At 39.8% G+C, this 19,125-nt stretch overlaps 1 protein-coding gene across 1 annotated transcript; it reads left to right on the top strand.

The window, feature by feature from the left end:
* Positions 1-1,500: 1,500 nt before the first annotated feature.
* On the top strand, positions 1,501-15,720 carry GAN (gigaxonin; the record flags this gene model as incomplete). Its single annotated transcript, XM_009890392.1, has 10 exons — positions 1,501-1,620; positions 2,471-2,821; positions 3,287-3,504; positions 4,441-4,562; positions 5,046-5,158; positions 6,199-6,348; positions 6,657-6,793; positions 7,313-7,441; positions 14,649-14,758; positions 15,539-15,720. Coding segments are annotated over 10 exons (1,632 nt in total), but the record flags the coding sequence as incomplete, so codon positions are not given.
* Between the last annotated feature and the right edge of the window lie 3,405 nt (positions 15,721-19,125).

Below are 19,125 nucleotides of genomic sequence, written 5' to 3'. Positions count from 1 at the left end.
CTCAATTTTTCTAATCTCCTTCCAAGTGTTAGGAAATAAACAATTTCCTAATCCATATTATATTGTTGTTGTTATTATTTGGGTTGTAACTTGTGCTAGGTGCTGTACAAACACAGCGTGGAGCAGCTTAGCTTCAGGCCTCGCACAGTCGTGTGTGTGCATCAGAGTAGCCTCGTCTCCCAGAGTGTTCTGCTCGCTGGAGATGGGTCTCTTGCAGCACAGAAAAGCGATGTGAAAACAAGACCACAAGCTTCATTAACTTCAGGGCTAAAATTATCATCCTTATTCACACTTATAAATAGCTCCTTATAGATTAGGATTTTATTTTGTGTGAGTTATATCTTATTTTGTGACAAACTAATTTATTTTGATATGAGTAAGTGAAGCAGAATCTGCCCTTAACTAAGTCCTGTTTGTGTATTTAGTTAGTGTGAGTAGTGGACGACTGTGACACTTTCAGCTTAGCAAAGCTACAGCTTTTCACATTAAGAAACTAATTCTATCTAAGAATATATACAATTGACTATAAAGACATTTTTAGAGGCTTTTACTGAAATGTGCTGTGATATAGATATCTATATATACACACAGAGAGAGGCAGTGAAACAACTTTTCTGGTCTTTTATATAATGTATTCTTGGTTGCCTAAAGCGTGGGGAAAAGGTGTTCAAAATGATCTTCTATTGGCTCTTGTGGCTGTTTTCACTGCACTGGTGGGCACTCATCCCTTTTGAACACTTCTTGTCTTTCCTGCTAAAAAGTGTTTGTACTAACAAAGGAAACCTGTCTGCTGTATTACTATTACTTCCTCATCTTTTTCCCCCAGCCCCCCTCCATTCTTTTCAAAGGCACATGAAACTGTTCCTGGTGTTTCTAAAGAAATTGCTCGTAAGTGAAGCGTCCGCTGATGTAGAGGAATATTTAAAGCTCAGCTGAGCAGCACATGGGCTGTTTCCTACAACTGCGAGCGCACAGTTCAGTTACAGCCAGGCATAGCATTAGGCTGATAACATCGTAAACTATACAAAATGATAATGCAATCCAAATATTTGTGCTGCCAGTGTATATTCTGATCACATCTGCTCCCTGTAATTATTTTTTTTCTTGGTAAAGTGTTTTTTGTTTTGTTTTGGTGGGGTTTTTTTTCCACCTTTATCAAAGCAAATTCTTGTGTTTCATCTGTCAGCAGAGCTGCTGTTCTTTTTGAAGTTCTGAGTGAAGTTTTTGAATGAGCTGGGAAAAAATTACTTTGGCTCTTTGATGCCATGGGTAGTTTATAAGGCTAACATATTTGTTCAGTTTGGAAATGTGATGAGCAATATTAGAGACCATACATACATCCTGTTCATGCTAATTCAAGAGGGAAAATTTTCACATCATACTGTAAGGGTTTAACATCTCTGTTATAGCTCAAGGGGTCCATAGCTAGCATTTGTTTCTTCAGAAAACTGAGAGCAAACAATGCCCAGGTTGTGAGCTTTTTTTTTTCTTTTCTCCTTTCTTAGAACAAAACTGAATTATAATCCTCCAAAGGATGATGGCTCAACATACAAGATTGAACTTGAAGGGATATCTGTTGATATCATGAAAGAGATACTAGATTACATCTTCAGTGGGCAGGTATGGTATTAAAAAAAAACTAGATGGAGATTGAACTATTTGGCAAAATGTCCTGAGTTTTAACATTGCTGTCCTGAAAGATAAACCTATCAAAGTTTAAAGCTTTGTGATAAAACTTCTGCAAAGTGATATATGACTCTGGGGCTGTGCATGGGAAGTAGAGGCAATAGGTTCTGCAGCAGTTTTCTCTGTTCTTCTCGTGCAGTGGCAGAGGACACTAAGAGAGTCAACGTCAAATGCTTGTATTAAAATTTGTGGCTACCTTCAGTACCCTGCTTTAAAACATTCAGTCTTTGACAGCTGTAAAAGAGAACTGGTTTGATAGCATAGAGATTGAGACCCCATCACTGAACATGACAGTACATCAGGCACCCTCCCGTCCTGGCCCACCTTTTCGGCCTCTTGTTGCTGACAGCGTGCCCCTTCACATCTTTGTGCCAGTAGCCTGAGCAGGAGTTAAAGTTGGTGTGTCCGGTTTATTTGGAACCAGATTGGGATTGCTGATTCCAGCAGGAAAAAAAAAAAAAGGCAGATGTGGCTTAAAATTCTCTTCTGGACATGCATTAAAAAAATTACTTATTGCAGAAAAATGGATTGTAGGTTCCCAGACTAAATGAGCAATTTTATTGTTACTTCAGGCACAAAATTCTGCTTGACACCTTCTGTCAAGCAAATTCCTTTCCATCTCTGTTAATTTATAAACATGTAATAGTCATATCAATTTCTTGTAATTTTTACACTGGCGTTTAATAGTCCGTTTTTCAGCCACTGAGAATGAGTGTAATGAATGCGGACATGTCATGAAACAAATGAGTGGTAGTAGCTATAACTTCTAAATTAATTCTTGCAGATCAGGCTAAATGAAGAAACTATCCAAGATGTGGTACAGGCAGCTGATCTCCTGCTGCTTACAGACTTAAAAACTCTCTGCTGTGAGTTTTTAGAAGGTTGCATAGCTGCTGAGAACTGTATTGGTATTCGGGACTTTGCACTGCACTATTGTTTGCATCATGTTCACTACCTTGCCTCAGAGTATCTGGAAACTCACTTTCGAGATGTCAGCAGCACAGAGGAATTCTTGGAACTGACTCCTCAGAAACTGAAAGAAGTGCTGTCGATGGAAAAGCTCAATGTCGGAAACGAAAGATACGTCTTTGAAGCGGTGATTAGGTGGATTTCTCATGATTCAGAATCAAGAAAGGTCAGGACATCCAAATGTTTATATTTTGAATGTGACCCAAATAGGTGGCTTTATTCTAATCGGTTGGAACTTAAAATAGATACATTTCTTTCAGGGCTAATTAGTTGAATTTTGCCTGAAATGCAGACAGCGGGATTGCAGTAAAAGGGTGAAAGCTGGGTTGATGATATATCGTCTGCTGTCTTCATTATTTAATAGGCATTAACAAAAAAAAAGTACCTTTTTGGCATTTGATGATATAATCTTGTTTTTGTGGAGAGAGAGCAAGTAGCACGTTTGTAGTGAAACTTTGAAGACTTGATGCATTTTCTTAATAACATTGTGTTGTAGATTTTGTTATTACTTCCAAATATCAAAAACAGTCTTTTAAGTTTTTGGTAAATATAGAAGCATCTGTACGTATGAGTGCCTTAATGCTGTTCTGGAAAGTTTGGGGGATTTTCTGGCATTTATCTCTTTCTGTAGGTTCACATGAAGGACGTCATGTCCGCAGTGTGGGTTTCGGGCTTAGATGCGGCGTATTTACGTGAGCAGATGATGAGCGAACCACTGGTACGGGAGATCGTCAAAGAATGCAACAATATTCCCCTCACGCCGCCCCAGCAGGGAGAGGCGATGCTGGCGTCCTTCAAGCCCCGGGGTTACTCAGAGTGTATCGTGACTGTTGGTGGAGAAGAACGAGTGTAAGTGTGAAGTGACATCACAGGTTGTTCACAGCTGGTAAAAACGCAAGCGTTGGGTATTCATGGCACGTCTGAAAACACAGTGTGGAGAGAATATGTTCACCTAATGGGCTTATTACTCTGTCATTTGAGTTTGTTTTTAAGTTGGTCGGACGCACCTGAAATACCTTTGCGAGTGATTCAGCAGTAAATAGTTATTTTGTGATAATTTTCTGACACTCAACATGTAGTAGACTTAGAGTAGGACGTGTTGTTTGTTCAGTAAGCATTGGCTGTTGTTTGTTTTTTTTTAAAACTGGATAGACTTTACTCAAAATAGGCACAGAATGTTGGCGAAGCACTTTTCTAATGATCTGAAAGGCATCTATAATAGATATTAAAAATAATGAACGCGTGCTTTAACTGTTTTGTTTATAATATTTGTGGTTCCAAAAAAAAAAAGTCATTACTGGTGCATCTGAAGTGCCAGGTGAAAATTCCCGTTCCACACAATAATCCCTGTCCTTTCTTAAGTACCCCTTGCGGTAGAGTGGAGGGTTTTGTCCTGTTACAGTAAGTTCAGCACTTAGATATTTGCTCTTTATAGAACTGTAATAAAATACCATTTTGCACATCAGTTTGTGGATCACTTTACTCAGACATTACTGTTATTCTCTATCAGTTCTTTTTAGTTTGTTCAAAGTTTCTTCATAAAAAATGTTACAGGCAGATACAGTACGAATGGAGTGCATCTGCTTTTTGTCTCCAGTCTGTGCAAAAATAAATTTGCACGTATTTGGTTTGGGGGTCTTCTCTTTATCAGGGAAATGCCACGCTTTATGAATATATATTAAATCGTGAACAAGCAAGTTTCGAACATGAGGTGTTAAGAGTGAACTCGTAAAACTCTGTCTTGTCTTTCTGTTTTTGTTTGTTCCCTCCCCACCCTGTGTTCAGATCACGGAAACCAACCTCAGTGATGCGGTGTATGTGTCCTCTTTATGATCCCAATAGACAGCTCTGGATTGAACTTGCTCCTATGAGTATTCCAAGGATCAATCATGGAGTGTTGTCAGCAGGTAAAGGGGAACTTTGTATTTGTAAAGTCAATATTATGAAAACTCACCAGTGCCTCAAAATCTAAGATACAGTTTATAATAATTTCCTTTCTTAAAGATTGACTGCACTGGGGTTATTTCATGCTTCCCCTTTGTCTGCCCAAAACATTACTTTATTCTGTGAAAATCCCTGTCATCTGAGTGTCTTAAAATCACTATTCCCGCAATATTTTGTGGGAATCCGCTACATCTGTCTCTCCAGGAGTATTTCATGTTTTAAGTAATTCTAGCTGCTGCATCACTGAATACGTTGAAGACTCTCTACAGTGGTAGACTTGAGTCCAGGTATAAATAGGTGCTTTACCTTCTCCAGTCCAGAGTTTGACCTGTGACTGCAGTGAATCTTTTAACAAATTCCAGGATACAGCTCACCAGTCACTTTGTCTTGCTCAGTGTACAGGTGAGAATCCTGTTTTTAAGATCACATTACGTTTTGTTTTACAGAAGGATTTTTATTTGTGCTTGGTGGTCAGGATGAAAACAAGGGAACGCTAAGCTCTGGAGAGAAATATGATCCAGATACCAATTCATGGAGTTCCTTACCACCAATGAATGAGGCAAGATCACTATCTAACTGTTGGGATTTGATTTTTTACTTTGACAAAATGTTCCTTTTGTTCTGCAAAATTTTATTCTGAATCTCCAGTCACTTGCATCTTACACGTTCACAATCGTGCTACAGACTGCCTTCTGTTTACATCCTCTTGTTACACTTGTGGTCTGATAATGACTTCCGAATCTGGAAAAACGAAACTATTAGTGAAGAGCTAGCTGTAAAGCTGGACTACAGAATTTCAGCAATTCCACATGGAATTGGTCATATAATATACTTAATATTCTGCATATAATGGCCTTCTAAAAATATGTGTACTTTTCCTTTGTGTTGTACACAAGAAAACTCAAATATACAAAGTGATTGAACTGTGCAGAAAAGATGGACAGAAGACTGGCCAACATACAGAACTCAGCTTGCAGAGAGATATTTATATTTGTTAGGTTTGAGTTAATGTTTCCTTCTTCATATTTGCATTCCATCAAAAAGTAACAGTTTATTATTTGTAAACATACATCCTCAATACAGCTGTGGTTTTATCTTCTTAAATCAACATCGGGTTTTTATTAAGAAATTGGTTTTTGCCACAGGATTAAAGTCTCTGGTTGGCAAAAGCCTGTACTTTTGACCACGTTTGTAGTTACAATGCATTAAGTTTCTTGCTTACTATGAGGAAGACTGAGGATAGCTGTGCTCCTACATGCAAAATAGAAGAGCTGCCTTTTCACAGATGATGGGTCCAGGTTTTGCTACTGTAGAGACCTGAAATCAATGGCTTCATCATGGAGACCACTACTGTGCAAACTGAAATATGGCCAAGCTCTTGCGGGGTCTCTTTTGCTTTTGCTGCTCTGTCTTTTTTTAATATCCTTTATTTTGTTGAAGAAATTTAATAATCATATTCTGGAGTTTAAGACTTCACCACCAAACCCAGAGATAATACCAATATCACTTTGCGGACAGATGTGCTGAAAACCAGAATGTATTGCTTTATTCACAATGGCAGTTATGTTTTACAATGTTGACTTTATTGATATTCCGTAGGCACGACATAATTTTGGTGTGGTAGAGATTGATGGAATTCTGTATATTCTGGGCGGTGAGGACGGTGAAAGGGAGCTAATCTCTATGGAGAGCTATGATATTTATAGCCGGACCTGGACCAAGCAGCCGGACTTGACCATGGTTAGAAAGGTAAGAGCTACATCGAATGTTATTGCATTACTTATTGTTAAATAGTTAATGCCAATATATATATAGTTTTCAACCTTTTGCTTCAAGTAGAAGCTCTAACAAATAGTCTCAAAACGGAATGAGAGAGAGCAGCTTCTTTATATACCACAACAAAACTATGGCGGAGAATTTTTATGCATGGCATTGTTTGACGTGCAGTACAGGCAACCCAAATACATATGTGTGTGCATGTGTATGTAGTTAGTTTTGAGCTCTCGGTATTGTCATTTGTGTGTAATTTCAGATGTGTTTTTTCTTTTTTCCACAAGATTGGCTGCTATGCAGCTATGAAGAAGAAAATCTATGCAATGGGTGGAGGCTCCTATGGAAAACTCTTTGAGTCGGTGGAGTGTTATGACCCTAGGACTCAGCAGTGGACAGCAATCTGTCCTCTGAAAGAGAGAAGGTGAGTGAAAATGGACGAGGGGAACTAGGTTGCTGTGTACACCCTCTTTTAACTTTGATGAGAGGAAGTTTTCCTTTCTCTGATAGCCATCTTCAGGGATTCATCAGAGGCCCTATGAATTTCACCATGTCTTTCTGAATCCTGATGGCTTCTAGTTAACGTGTGGTTGAGTAAAGATAAGCATCCAAGCAACAGATATCGATTTTTGTAGAAATACACTCCCGGTGTTACAAGCAAGACTTCTCTGATGCAAAATGAAAACCAGAGATTGTAGTTCAATTGCAACTTCAGATTTTTTTCCAGAGATAAATACTTTGCTGTTTTGTTCTCTTACATGGTCTGAATGAGGTGCTTATGATTCATATTCATGACTTACCTCATCCTGTTGAACATATATACATACACACACCCCTTTATAAATAAATAAAAATATTAAAAATGGAGAAAGTTCAGAAGGATATATGAAATGGTTTTAATATATTTTATTTATTTATTTTTTTTTCTCATTTGGATTCTCAGATTTGGGGCAGTGGCCTGTGGAGTTGCCTCTGAGCTTTATGTATTTGGCGGGGTCAGGAGTCGTGATGACAGTCAAGCCAGTGAGATGGTGACGTGCAAATCTGAATTTTATCATGATGAGTTTAAAAGGTAACTAGCTGCAGCTATAAACGTGGAAAATAAGTGCCTTAGACACTCACCTGTCTGTTCCCCTCCTCCTTTCTCCAGCACTTCAAAGTGTATTAGATCTGTGCTGTGCATCTCTGGTGCTCATTTTACCTTTTATGATCCAGTATGGCTGTTACCAAGGGGCCATCTGCTTCAGTGGCTTGTCCCTCTAAGATACCAAGCCTAAAGCCGTGGGCCACCACGTCAGTCTTGAGTGCCCCTGAGCAGGAGAGACACCTTGGTCATACAGGTGGTTTTCCTGGTTCTTCCCCGTCACCCTGTAGTTTCCCCAAGTGCGGGGTGCTGCCGCCCCCCACCCGTACTCATGCGCTCGACTCCTTGTCAGTGCTCGTGGAGGAGTGTAAGTATGTACAGCAGTACTTCTCCATGATCCAGTCCTATCTCCAGTATTTGCAGCTTAGGGAGTTCCTAAGTTAGAGATAAGAAATTTCATGTGTTTTTGTCCCAAGCATTTATAGCTGATTGCATTTGGAACCCCTGTAGGCTTTTGCCGTAGGAAAGACACTATGGATGTTATAATTCCACAGCCACCTCAGCACACTGTGCGTGGCTAAACTCCTTCTGTCTGTTTTGAATCTGCTTTTGATGACTTCATTTGTTGTCTCTTGGCTCTGGTATTGCAATCCACCTTACTGCAAAACTCCTTCTGTCTGTTTTGAATCTGCATTTGATGACTTCATTTGTTGTGGTAACTATTCAAAATGATATGTTAGATGGAATTTTGTGTGTGGTCACCTTATTCTCCAGTCATAACTGACAAGCTTTGGTTCCTCCAGTGTTTTGGTTTTTTCTTGCTTGTAACTATAAATTGGATGATTTTCTTTTTTATAAACTAAGTTGGGAAAAGACTTTGTGTTCAGATGTTTCAAGGCTTGTTGACAGTGGAGGAGATTAACACAAAAGACTTTGTGTTCAGATGTTTCAAGTGGAGACAGATGTTGACAGTGGAGGAGATTAACATGTCTATTAACAAGATCAAGACTGATTTATGACTGTGACCTGCATAAAAGCACACAAATAGAATAGTAGATGTAAATTCATTATGTAATTTTCTTGCAAAATGGGGACTTTAATTTCTGTATGAAGAGGTCTTCTGTGCTGTTCAAAGTGATGTCTAAACTAGCTATAATCAAATGAAGCTGGAGAAAAAACATTCTTTAAGGTGGTTATAGGAAGGAGAGAGTTAAGAAAGGCTATTGCTTTTGATGCTCTCTAGTGTTTTCTAGCCCTGTTGGTGCTGTAGGGACATGCTAAAAGCTCATTAACTTTTTTGCAAGAGGTCTTTGAAAGGGAAAGAATTCTGCAAAGAAGTGCTCCCTCATCTCCTACTTGCTATTATTAGTTGATTTGCCTGAAATATTTCCAGGCTGCTTCTGTTCTTCAAAAGGTGGTATATAATAGCTCACGATTCCTCACCAGCAACTGGTGTAAACCTGTTTCACTGGTTGATACAGATTGAGCTTTCATAAAGTGGGGTTTGAAAAAGCGCGGAGGTTCCAGCCGAGGTGCTGCAGGTGAGTCCTTGGTGCCACCTGCTGACTGCAGCGCAGATGCCTGCCCGGCAGTATTTTTAATGTATGTATTCGTGTCTTTGCTTGGTGGCATCCCAAAGGTGTTACAGGATTCAAGTAAAATTATAATAAAAATCCAGTTGCTTCAGGACATGTTCTAGCACCCGGTAGGTTGTGTGCGTGGCTGCAGGGCTGGGCTGGCACAGAGGAAGGTGAGGCAGCAGCCATAACCCGAGTCTGGATTGCTGGAGGAGGTGTGCACTGGGGGCTGCTGAGGTATTCAGACTTTGCCTTTCTGCTCTGCCACAGCACAGGATTTGAGCTTAGAAATTTAACTCGGTGTAAACTTGTGCTTGCACTGCAGGTGGTTCACAGGCTGTGTGTTTTCCTTTGGAAACGGAGGGCCAGCGAAGACGGGGACGATGGCCGCTGCTTTTTCTGCAGCGAGTGCTGCTGGCTGGGGTTTGTGCCTCTGCTCTGCTCTCCGCTGTCGGAAGACGCCCGGTTCCGGCCCCGGGAGGCAGAAGGGGTGTTACTGGCCAGAAGAGGGTGCAGTGTTACTGCGTTATGTTCTGGCACTGTCTCGTGGGGTCTAACAGTTACCGCGAATTTCAGTACTCTTGGAGCGTGTGTGGGATGGATGCCTTTCAGGGTGGCTGTGGGAGTGACTGTGAGACCTGAGGCCTTGTACCTATGTGGAAAAGAGAGAAAATAGCCGTAAAGGGACTTCCCTTCAAAACGCAGTTAGCAAATATTTCTGCCTGCTGAATAATGAGATAAAATACTTTGTTGTCAGGTACTCTTCTTTGAAGTAAGATTGAATCTGGGAAGTTATCATAATTTCATTAAAATAGTGTTTCACAAATGTGAATACGAAATGAAGGCAGTTGTCTCTCTGGAAAATGTGAGGGTATTATTTCCAGGGGTGATTCAGCAATAGCAGAAAACAAATCTAAATCACTTTATTTTGAGTGAAGGACAAAAGCTTTAAATAATATGCTTCTCTTAATTCTGTGAAAACCTTACGCTAAATAACAATGTGTGTGTTTGGTTAGTTAAGCAGTTCCACTTGCACTTGGTATCAGGTGCTCTGCTGTGCATCATTACTCCAAGAGTAAAGTGTAAGTGATGCTATAGATTTTACCACAGTTCACAGTTCCTTAGTGCATAGTTAATGTGAAATATACAAAGACAGAGTCCTTACCTTAAACATTACGCAGTTGCTACAAGGGGATTAATTTATAATTGATAAGTGCCTTTATTTCCTAAGGTAATTAGTCCTCTTCAAACCAGCAGATACAAAAAGTCATCATGAAGGATTTAAGCACCTTCAGACTCCACAGTGCGTATTCTTTTTGTAGTGACAGTGAAAGAATAATACTGAAACTGTCAAAGCTGAAATACCACATTGACAGTGCGTGTGTATATTACTGACAGAAGTCCGAAAGTGTTGGGTTAAGAGGGATTTGTGGAAAGGAGGAATATGTTTGCAAGATCATTTAGCAGCAGTAGGTCAAAAGCACGGTGTATAAACTCTAGCAGTCTCAAGCCAAACGTCATAGTGTTTTTTAATGGTTGCATATTGGTATTGCATACTTCATAACGAGCTACAGACTTTTACAGCTGTTTTTAAGTAAGTGCAGAACTCCATCGTGTTCACTTTCTTTTTGAATGGAAAGAATTTTTTGTACTGTGAATTCAGCCATCAGATATTGGTGGTTTACAGGTACGTGCAGCAATGCACACGTGTGTGATCTGCATAATTTTTCATGTGGCCCAGCTCTCATTACCTGAGAATACAGGGTCTGGCATCATCCTGGGCATCCGCAGTCCATGAGGGTCTGAGTTACGGAGTTTACTTAGTGTATATGTCATAAGTATGTACTTACATCAGTGTATAAACATATTAGTTCATATAAACCAGCATAATTCTGGTTTGAATTGGATTAAAGGACTGAAGTTTAATTTGTTTAACATTGCTTACTTTGACAGTAACTTACTCCAGAATAACTCACAGTGCACAGTCTTTCAAAATTGTTATTCTTAACCATGACGCAGACTTTTCTGAAGACGAGGAATATGCTGAGATCTTCCCACTAGCAAAAAAATAAACATTGAGACTCTTGTTAAACTATACTGTATAAACAAGTAATAAAATAAATGAAGTGAGACAGAATAGTAGCATACACATGAAATATGGACAGGATAATGTAGAAAATAATTCTCATATTTGAAGTACTTCTGTAACTGAGATTTTTCAATTAATAAATGTTTTGTCAGCCTGTCTAAATTTAGAGTCATGTGCATGAGTGAATTTAAGTGAACCAAGGATAGAAAATATGTGCGTCAGACTGCAGTTTTTTTCAGGATGTAGAGTTGTGGGTTTTTTTTTTTTTTCAAAGGCTATAGATTGAGCTTTGTGTGCATGGTATCCTGTTTTTTTAAAACATCGATCAAGCTAAAAATGGATTTAAAAAAATGTGAAAGTGATGGAGATGTAACAGTATCCTTTGCTCAATGATTCAGTGTTGGTCTACTCCATAGAAGGCAGGAAATCTTAACTACATACTGAAGACCTTGATGGGTCAGTCTTTCCTTCTATCAGTTCATAACTTGTAATGTGCCTGTTTGCATCACATAGGTGTGTGGAGAGTTGGAGGATGTCTGCACACACTTCTTTTTTTCTTTTCATTGTGGATGTTTGGAAATATTTAACAGAGAAGAAATTGGCTTTAGGATTCTTTGCATGAGCTGCTGGTGGAGCTCTGTCCTTCAGTACGGCCGCTGCTGCTTTTCACTGGGGGTCTGTAAGCGGGGTAGGCTTTCTTCCTCCTCCTTTTCCCAAGCTCCTGGTTCAAAAACATTATCAAAATTTGCTGGTTATTGGGGGGGATAAAAGCGAGAGGTACTTGTTCAGAAGCAATACTTGGTAAAAACTCCTTGAAAGTATTGTTTCTGCTGCTGGAACACTGTAAAAATAAGGAAATGCTTTCAGCAGTATGTAAGTAGTAAACTAAATAATCTTGTAACATAGTTTGTGTAGTTAGGAAGATTCTCCTATTTAGTGTGCAGGAATTTTGTGAAAAGAAAATGCTTATGCAAATGTAATGAGAAGACTAATGGGCTGACTGATAGTGCTATCTATCAGATGAGTGATGAGAGGATCACAGAGAAGATTTTCATTCATTTGTAGGTTTCCTTTCACAGCTGGTGTGAGCTTGAGGTGACACGCCTGGAATATGTTCATTCTGTATCACGTCTCTCTTTACTTCCCACTTAGAAATAAAACAGGGACCATCCTGCTTGTTAATTACAGCAATGTGGATGGGTTTGGCTGGGGTTTTTTGTGTTTATATCACTTTAAGACTGAAAAAAATGGGGATTCCTTCCCCTTTTTTTAATTTGAGTGGAAGCATTCTTCAGTTTCGGAGCAATCATTTCTGTCTGTGGTTATAGAGATGTGTGCCTTCTCCCCTGCCCCTCTCGGGTTTGCTTGTAGTAGAGCCATCCCAGGCAAGTACGCAAGAGTTATGTTCCAAGGACTGTTTTCAAATTCCTGAAGACTGAATTTTTTGTCATGGCGTTTTCTCCATAGTGTTCAAACAGCAGGCACAACCCACATGAAGCTGGAGTGTAGTCAAATTCTGATGAAACGTGACCCCCTGCCCTTCCTGTCTTTGTTCCTTCCTAGTTTTAACTGCTAAAGCTGCTGTAAGCGTTCCTGAAAAGTTCTGCCTGTTTTTTTAAAGCATAAGCGTTGAGAAAGGTTGAGAATGAATTTTCACAAGCAACTACAGATACCTTAATACTGTCTGGTCTTGATGTGCAGTAGGAAAATGTTTGGTCACACACTGTTGCAGGGTTTTTTATTCAAACCCTGACACCTTGAATATGTAGTGCAGGCAAACCCCCTGAAGTTCACATGTTTTCCAAGCTCAAACTTGATCAGTAGCTAGGGTAACCTCATCTAATTTTGTGGTTTTTCCTTCTTCAACATGGTCCTATATTTACTATTTAAAAGGAGGGGAAAAAAGAAAAAAATAAAAGGAAGAAATGGCAGTCGTCCTCCTGCATTTCTCTGCCACTTACTCCATTTGCATAGTTGTAGGTAACCTGGTGCTAAAAAGCAGTGAAAACACTGACTGTGTCCTCTTCGCACAGGAAGGAAAGGAAGCTAATGAAATGTAGTGAAAGGTGTTTTGCTCTGTAACAGAGTTTCTGAATCAGTATAGAGGGCTTCTCCTTTTCTCCGTTGTCAGTTCATCTGTCCTCCTCTGTGACAGCTACAAACAATTACCTTGCGTTCTGCAGAATCTTAATCCTTCAGTGTATGGCACAGACAAAATAATGGACAGCTAATCCTTTCATTTGGCCTTTAAAAATTGGTATCTCTCTCCAAGGTAATTGATATATAACAGCCTCTCCTTCGGTGCCAGAAGAGGCTTACTTCTGAATCATGACTTAAGATAATGCCGAATTTTCAAAGGTCAGCAGTATCCGTGGGGATATTTCATAACTTTTTCCCCCAAATAAACCAGCTATGGCTGTGAAAATACATGGGATGCTTTTCAAAGGTTTTTCAAACTTTTCTCTTCTCTATAAATTATTTAATAAAAGATCTGGGAGCAGTCACCTAAAATAGCATTGATTTATATGTCTTCAGGGTCTATAAATAGTAACTCTGACAGCATCCACAAAAGCGCAACAGCATTTTGTAGAAATTTGTTTCAGAACCATAGAGAGGATGCTGACAACTCTAGATAAATGGGACATCTTTATAAGCCAGTGTCCCACGTGGGTAAGGAGTACATACTTACCTGGTGTCCAGAGGCTTCAACATGGAAAACTGCTTTTCACTTGGTAGAAAGATCGGGTTGATGTAGAGTTGAAATGAGAATATGCTTAAAGTGAACACGGGGGACTTGTAAGGTGATACTAGGAGCTGGAAAGTGATTGAAAAGAGCCTGATACGTGATCGAGAAGGTCTGTTTCAATTCCAGGTAATGGACAGTTCTTTCCCCAAATCCCTTGCTGTTTTGATTTCCAGTTGTCTATCCCTTGTTTAAAGTTAAGCTTTGCCAAGTGCTGCATTCTTCATACTGGATCGGGGATTTCTTGTCGCTGATAGAGTGCACTTAAAGAAGTTAGGGAATTATATGGGGCAAGGCACTGCTTAATAACAAAGCCTTGCTGTATAGCAATTTGTTATTTCCCCTAGTATGGACTATGAAGACTTATATGCTTTTATGACTCTACTGATTTTAAGACAAAGCTACCTAAAATCTTCTCTGTAGGGAAAACGGACTGACGTACCTGTTGTAGAAGAGGCTCTTGTATATGCCTCTTCTAGAAGGGCACACTGGGTGGCTGCAAGAAGAATTTATTCCAGATACATTACACAGATGAGTGGAGCAATTCTGAAATAAAGTAACTTCAGGATAAAGTATCCCGAGCTTCCCAAAGAGCAGGACCGATTGCTTTTCCAGGCTAGGGAAAGCCAAGACCGTCCTGAACTAGACTATGTTCCCACCGGGTTTTATATAACAACTTGTACACTGTTTTTGATTCAAAGATGGTAGTTGCAGAAAGAACCTGGAACTCTCTCAATCTGCTCAATAAAAATTGCTTACCATGGGGTTTTATTACTATTTTTACAGATGGATTTATCTAAATGACCAGAACCTATGTATCCCGACTAGTTCTTCCTTCGTGTATGGAGCTGTGCCCATTGGAGCCAGCATATATGTGATCGGAGATCTTGATACAGGTCAGAATTAGAACTAATAACCTCCTGTTGCTTGTCTTCTTCCAGTCTTTTAAATACATGGCACTAGTGAGACCGATATTTTTATTTTTTTTTTTAATAAAAGGCTGGCAACTATGTTCTGTTAAGTTACTATTGTCTGCAGGGGAATTATGCTGAACGTACAGAAATGTACAGGTTTTGGACATTGGAGCTCTTCAGAAACAAATTCAGTGCTATAAGCATTTGGCTGATTAGCAGTTTGAGGATCAGAAGAGATCAAGACTGAGAGTATGTTACTGTATTTGTCTAAATATGAGAAAAAATGTTAGTGCCAGAGGTTGTTTCTCCCATCCGTGCAGCAATAAGCAGGTGGTTCTGCACTCTGGAAACATCGTCCAGTGGTTCATCTGGATGTGATAGTGGCTCTTGGCTGTAAATCCCAACCGAATAAATGTGTAGGAATAAACAGATTCAATGCTCAGCTTCCAGCATCTGGCCACGTACTGTAAAGAACCTTTGGAAGACTACATGCTTGCATGGCCATATGGACATATGTGAGTGTGTAACAGGGCTTTCTACAACATTCAAAAGGGTGAAATTTCAAATGCAGTGGGTTTAAGCAGATAAGAAATGTCATAGTAGTTTCCTTTTGACAGTCATTTCAACCACACATCCAGAAATTGATTTTGTGTTTCTGTGCATGCTGTTGTTCACGTATTTGCCATATTAAAAATTAAATATGGTGATAGCTACAGTATGTTTTAAGCATTTTATCTTCTTCTTGTGCACATGTGAATTCAGGTACAAATTATGACTATGTTAGAGAATTTAAGAGAAGCACGGGAACCTGGCAGCGCACTAAACCACTATTTCCATCGGACCTTCGCCGTACTGGCTGTGCAGCTTTGCGGATTGCAAACTGCAAGCTCTTTCGACTGCAGCTTCAACAAGGATTATTCCGCATTCGCGTACCTTCTCCGTGATCCGTATGCTGACAGTGGAGGAGACTGGAAGAATTCTGCGCAGTCCACCATAATATAGCTCTATATAAAGGAAAAGCTGAGAAATTACAGCTGAAACTTACACTGTATGCTGTGCTTTGGTATGGTAACTGTTTTTGTTTTAAATGCTTAAAAAGCTTGAGTCTCAGTTCTTGTTTCGGGAACAAATAACTTAAGTATACATTAAAAAGAAGAGAGGGGGGGAAAATAAAAGGGGAGATCAAGGAAACACCTTCAGTCGTAACTGTTTGGAGTTGAAACCATGTTATTGAAGGAGGTTTTTTGTGTCTGAAACTGGTGGGAATTGGTATTCCTTTGGCGAAGTTTACTGAAAAGCAAAAAAGATTCAAGATGCGTTTCCCTTGAGGGGAACTGATAAGAATAAACGCGCTATCTTGGACTGGATAGCTATAATACACAGAAGCTGTATGATAACCAACCTCCCTGGTATACTGCAAAGACTGTTGTTTGACCATGATGCCGTAGGAGATGTTGGTTGCTGCACCTTTTATTTCTAGTCCTTCCTCAAAAGTTAAGGTCTGTGCCTAAAAATGGTGGAGGTGTGTACATACGGTTTTTCATTCATTTGCAAGGTTTTCATTCCTACAAATATTTTTAATATATTTAAAATGGACTAATCTGAAATGGATACAGTATACTACAGAGAAGTAAACTGTTTTTTCTATGCTCTCATTTGAACAGCCTGGTGAACTGGTGTACAGATGGGTGGCGTGTGTTTCTGTGTGGGCTGTGGTGGCTGTTTCCTTCAAGTAAAAAGGGAAAGGGTGTTTGGAACAGTGATGATTGCTGCTTTTGGTAAAAGACAACAAAACTTGACAAATTAAGGAAAATGGGTTGTGTTCCTTTTTACTTCAGATCGCTTGCAAACTAAGAATGGTTTTTAAGACTGAGGATTATAGAACGGTGCATTTTATCTCTGCTAGAACAAAGGTGAAATATGACAAGGATGTATTTGTTTTGCAGAAAACATGATTTTTGGACTAAAAGTTAAGGAAAATTTGTACAGCAACTTTAAATTGGGATCAAAAGTTGGTTTACTGATGATTTCCATGCTAAAGTACAGTCTTGTTTACTGCTGTCTGACTTTGAAAGCTGGGTTTTATGGCGTGGTTATAGTGAAGAACTTAGTATCTTGCGTTTTATTTCTTACTAAGTCTTGTTCGCATCAGTAGCGATATTTAATTGACTTTTGTTCATAGTCAAGATCAGCTGGTAGAACACTTTTACCTCAATTTTTGATTTCATTATTGTTGTGATGGGTGGGACGTAACCTGGTTTTATTTAAAAGGAACAAAATGAGAGAGATGGAAATAGAAATAAGACCTCCTGCCCTTCAGAAAAAGAGACTTTGTATAACCAGTATTATTACTACACACAGTACTCTCCACCCTGCAACTTTGCGGACCTCAGATAAGCCAATCTCTGCCCTCAGTTGTGTCATGTAAACCTTTGTCATTGTTAACTGAATCATCTTAGATGTGCTGAAATACAATCCCAAACTAGTACAAAATAGTTATATTTCACTGAATATTCCTTGAAGAGACATTCTGAAATTAGTGCTCAGTCCTTCCATAGTGCTGATGTGTTCTTGGAATTACTCTGATTCTGAGCAAAGGGGTGGGGGGGGAAAGAGGGCAGCAGCCAATCCATTGACCGTTATTTATTTTTTTTTATTTTTTACAATGCTGAAGTGCTGCAAAACTTGAACTATATACATCAATTTTCTGACCTATATTAGTTGGCATATTAAAAAGTTTATATATTTATGCATTACAGTAAACTTGGTGTGTGTGTATATATATGTCTTTAGATTTTAAATTTATATATAATGCTTTACTACAGAAATGTGAACCACTATTTCCATCCTTGGCTGTCTTGTGAAATAAATCAAGTGCTGTTAGTTTATCTGTAAAACTTCCCTTTTTTGAAAATCTTACATGGTTCAATTTTTTTTCTTAGACAAAGTGCCAAGATCCCATATTCAAAAGTGATGAATGTTCCTAAGTATCTATTTCACTTTTGAGCTCAGTTTTCGAAGTGGCTTTAGAAAACTTTTGAAAATGTTACTCAGAATATTGCAGGCTGCTATCTCTTGGGTCCCTGTAGCTTCCCAGTACACTTGAGGGCATTCAGCATCCAGAAAACCTAAGTAATAAATGCACATAATAAATCTAAATTATATATACTTGAGCAGTGTTTTGCAGTTAAAGTTATTGAACCAAATGTTTACACTTAAAGTAGGATTAACAGTAGGTTTTGGGGTTTTTTTTAATGTAAACAAAACAAACAAATCTACTGGTAATTGGAGTGTGGTGTGGATGCACTTCGTGAGATTCAACCAAGAAGTTTAAGTCTCTTCACCTGAAACAGTTACAAACTTAATTGGTAAGCAGGCATGTACTCCTGTCACTTTCTGCGTGGTTAGTGGCCAGGGACCACGTCTCAGGAGACACTGTCTCCTGGAGTCTCGGGTGCATGCTCAAGGCGAAGACTTAAGCACTCCTGAGATCTCAAAACTGTCCTAAACCACGACACTTCCTTGGCCTTGCTCCAAGGGGATGGGGATCATTCCCCATCTGTGTTGTCTGTGGGGCCGATCCAGGGGATGTTGTGGCCTCTGTGTGTGTAGGAGGGAAGGGATGCGTCTTATTGGGGTCTGACTTGTGTCCGTCTGTCCAGTTCTGATCTGTAAGCCTGGTGATAAGTGCATCTCTTGGGATGTGCAATAACCAGGTTTGATTGCCTTCCAGTTTGGAGCAAGGCTTGAAGGCAAGGCTCTCCTTTCTCCACGGAGAGCCTGATCGTACAGGTGGTGGTGTGTGAGAGAGGGATAGCTGACCTCTGACTCTTCTTGGAAGAGAGATGGTTGACTTTGGTAGAGCAGGGAGGCTTTGATACCAGAGGTGCTGAGTGGACGGAGGCCACCAGTTCCCTGAGTGTGTTGAAGGTGCAAACAGCTATGGATTGAACTGGGTTCACTGGTACCTGCCAGCACCCCGGCTGTCCCTGCTTGCCTGGTGGCTGCATACCCCTGCATGTGATGGTTGAACCACATGGGAAGCAACTCATGAATTTTCTCAGTATGCAATCCAGGGGTTTTATGTGGTTTGGCAGGTTAGAAGCTTGTTCAAGTTGTCCTTGCTTGGCACAGTACCCTTAATTCCTTCCAGCTCGTGAATCGCCAGTCAAATTCAGCCAGTTCCCCCCCAGGTGACTTTCTGAATGATTTTCCTAGCCAGCTGTCTGTGCAGTCTACTGGCGTCCAAGTGTCAGGTTTTTAGGCACCTTCCTTCCTCATTTACCAAACTGGGTGCCTCGCTGGGGTTGTGAGTTCATCACAGCATTGAAATGCCACTGTTTTGAGAC

Source organism: Charadrius vociferus, unplaced genomic scaffold (assembly GCF_000708025.1).
Source record: "Charadrius vociferus isolate BGI_N301 unplaced genomic scaffold, ASM70802v2 scaffold498, whole genome shotgun sequence".
NCBI lineage: Eukaryota > Metazoa > Chordata > Aves > Charadriiformes > Charadriidae > Charadrius > Charadrius vociferus.
This window is presented reverse-complemented; position numbering and strand designations above follow the sequence as displayed.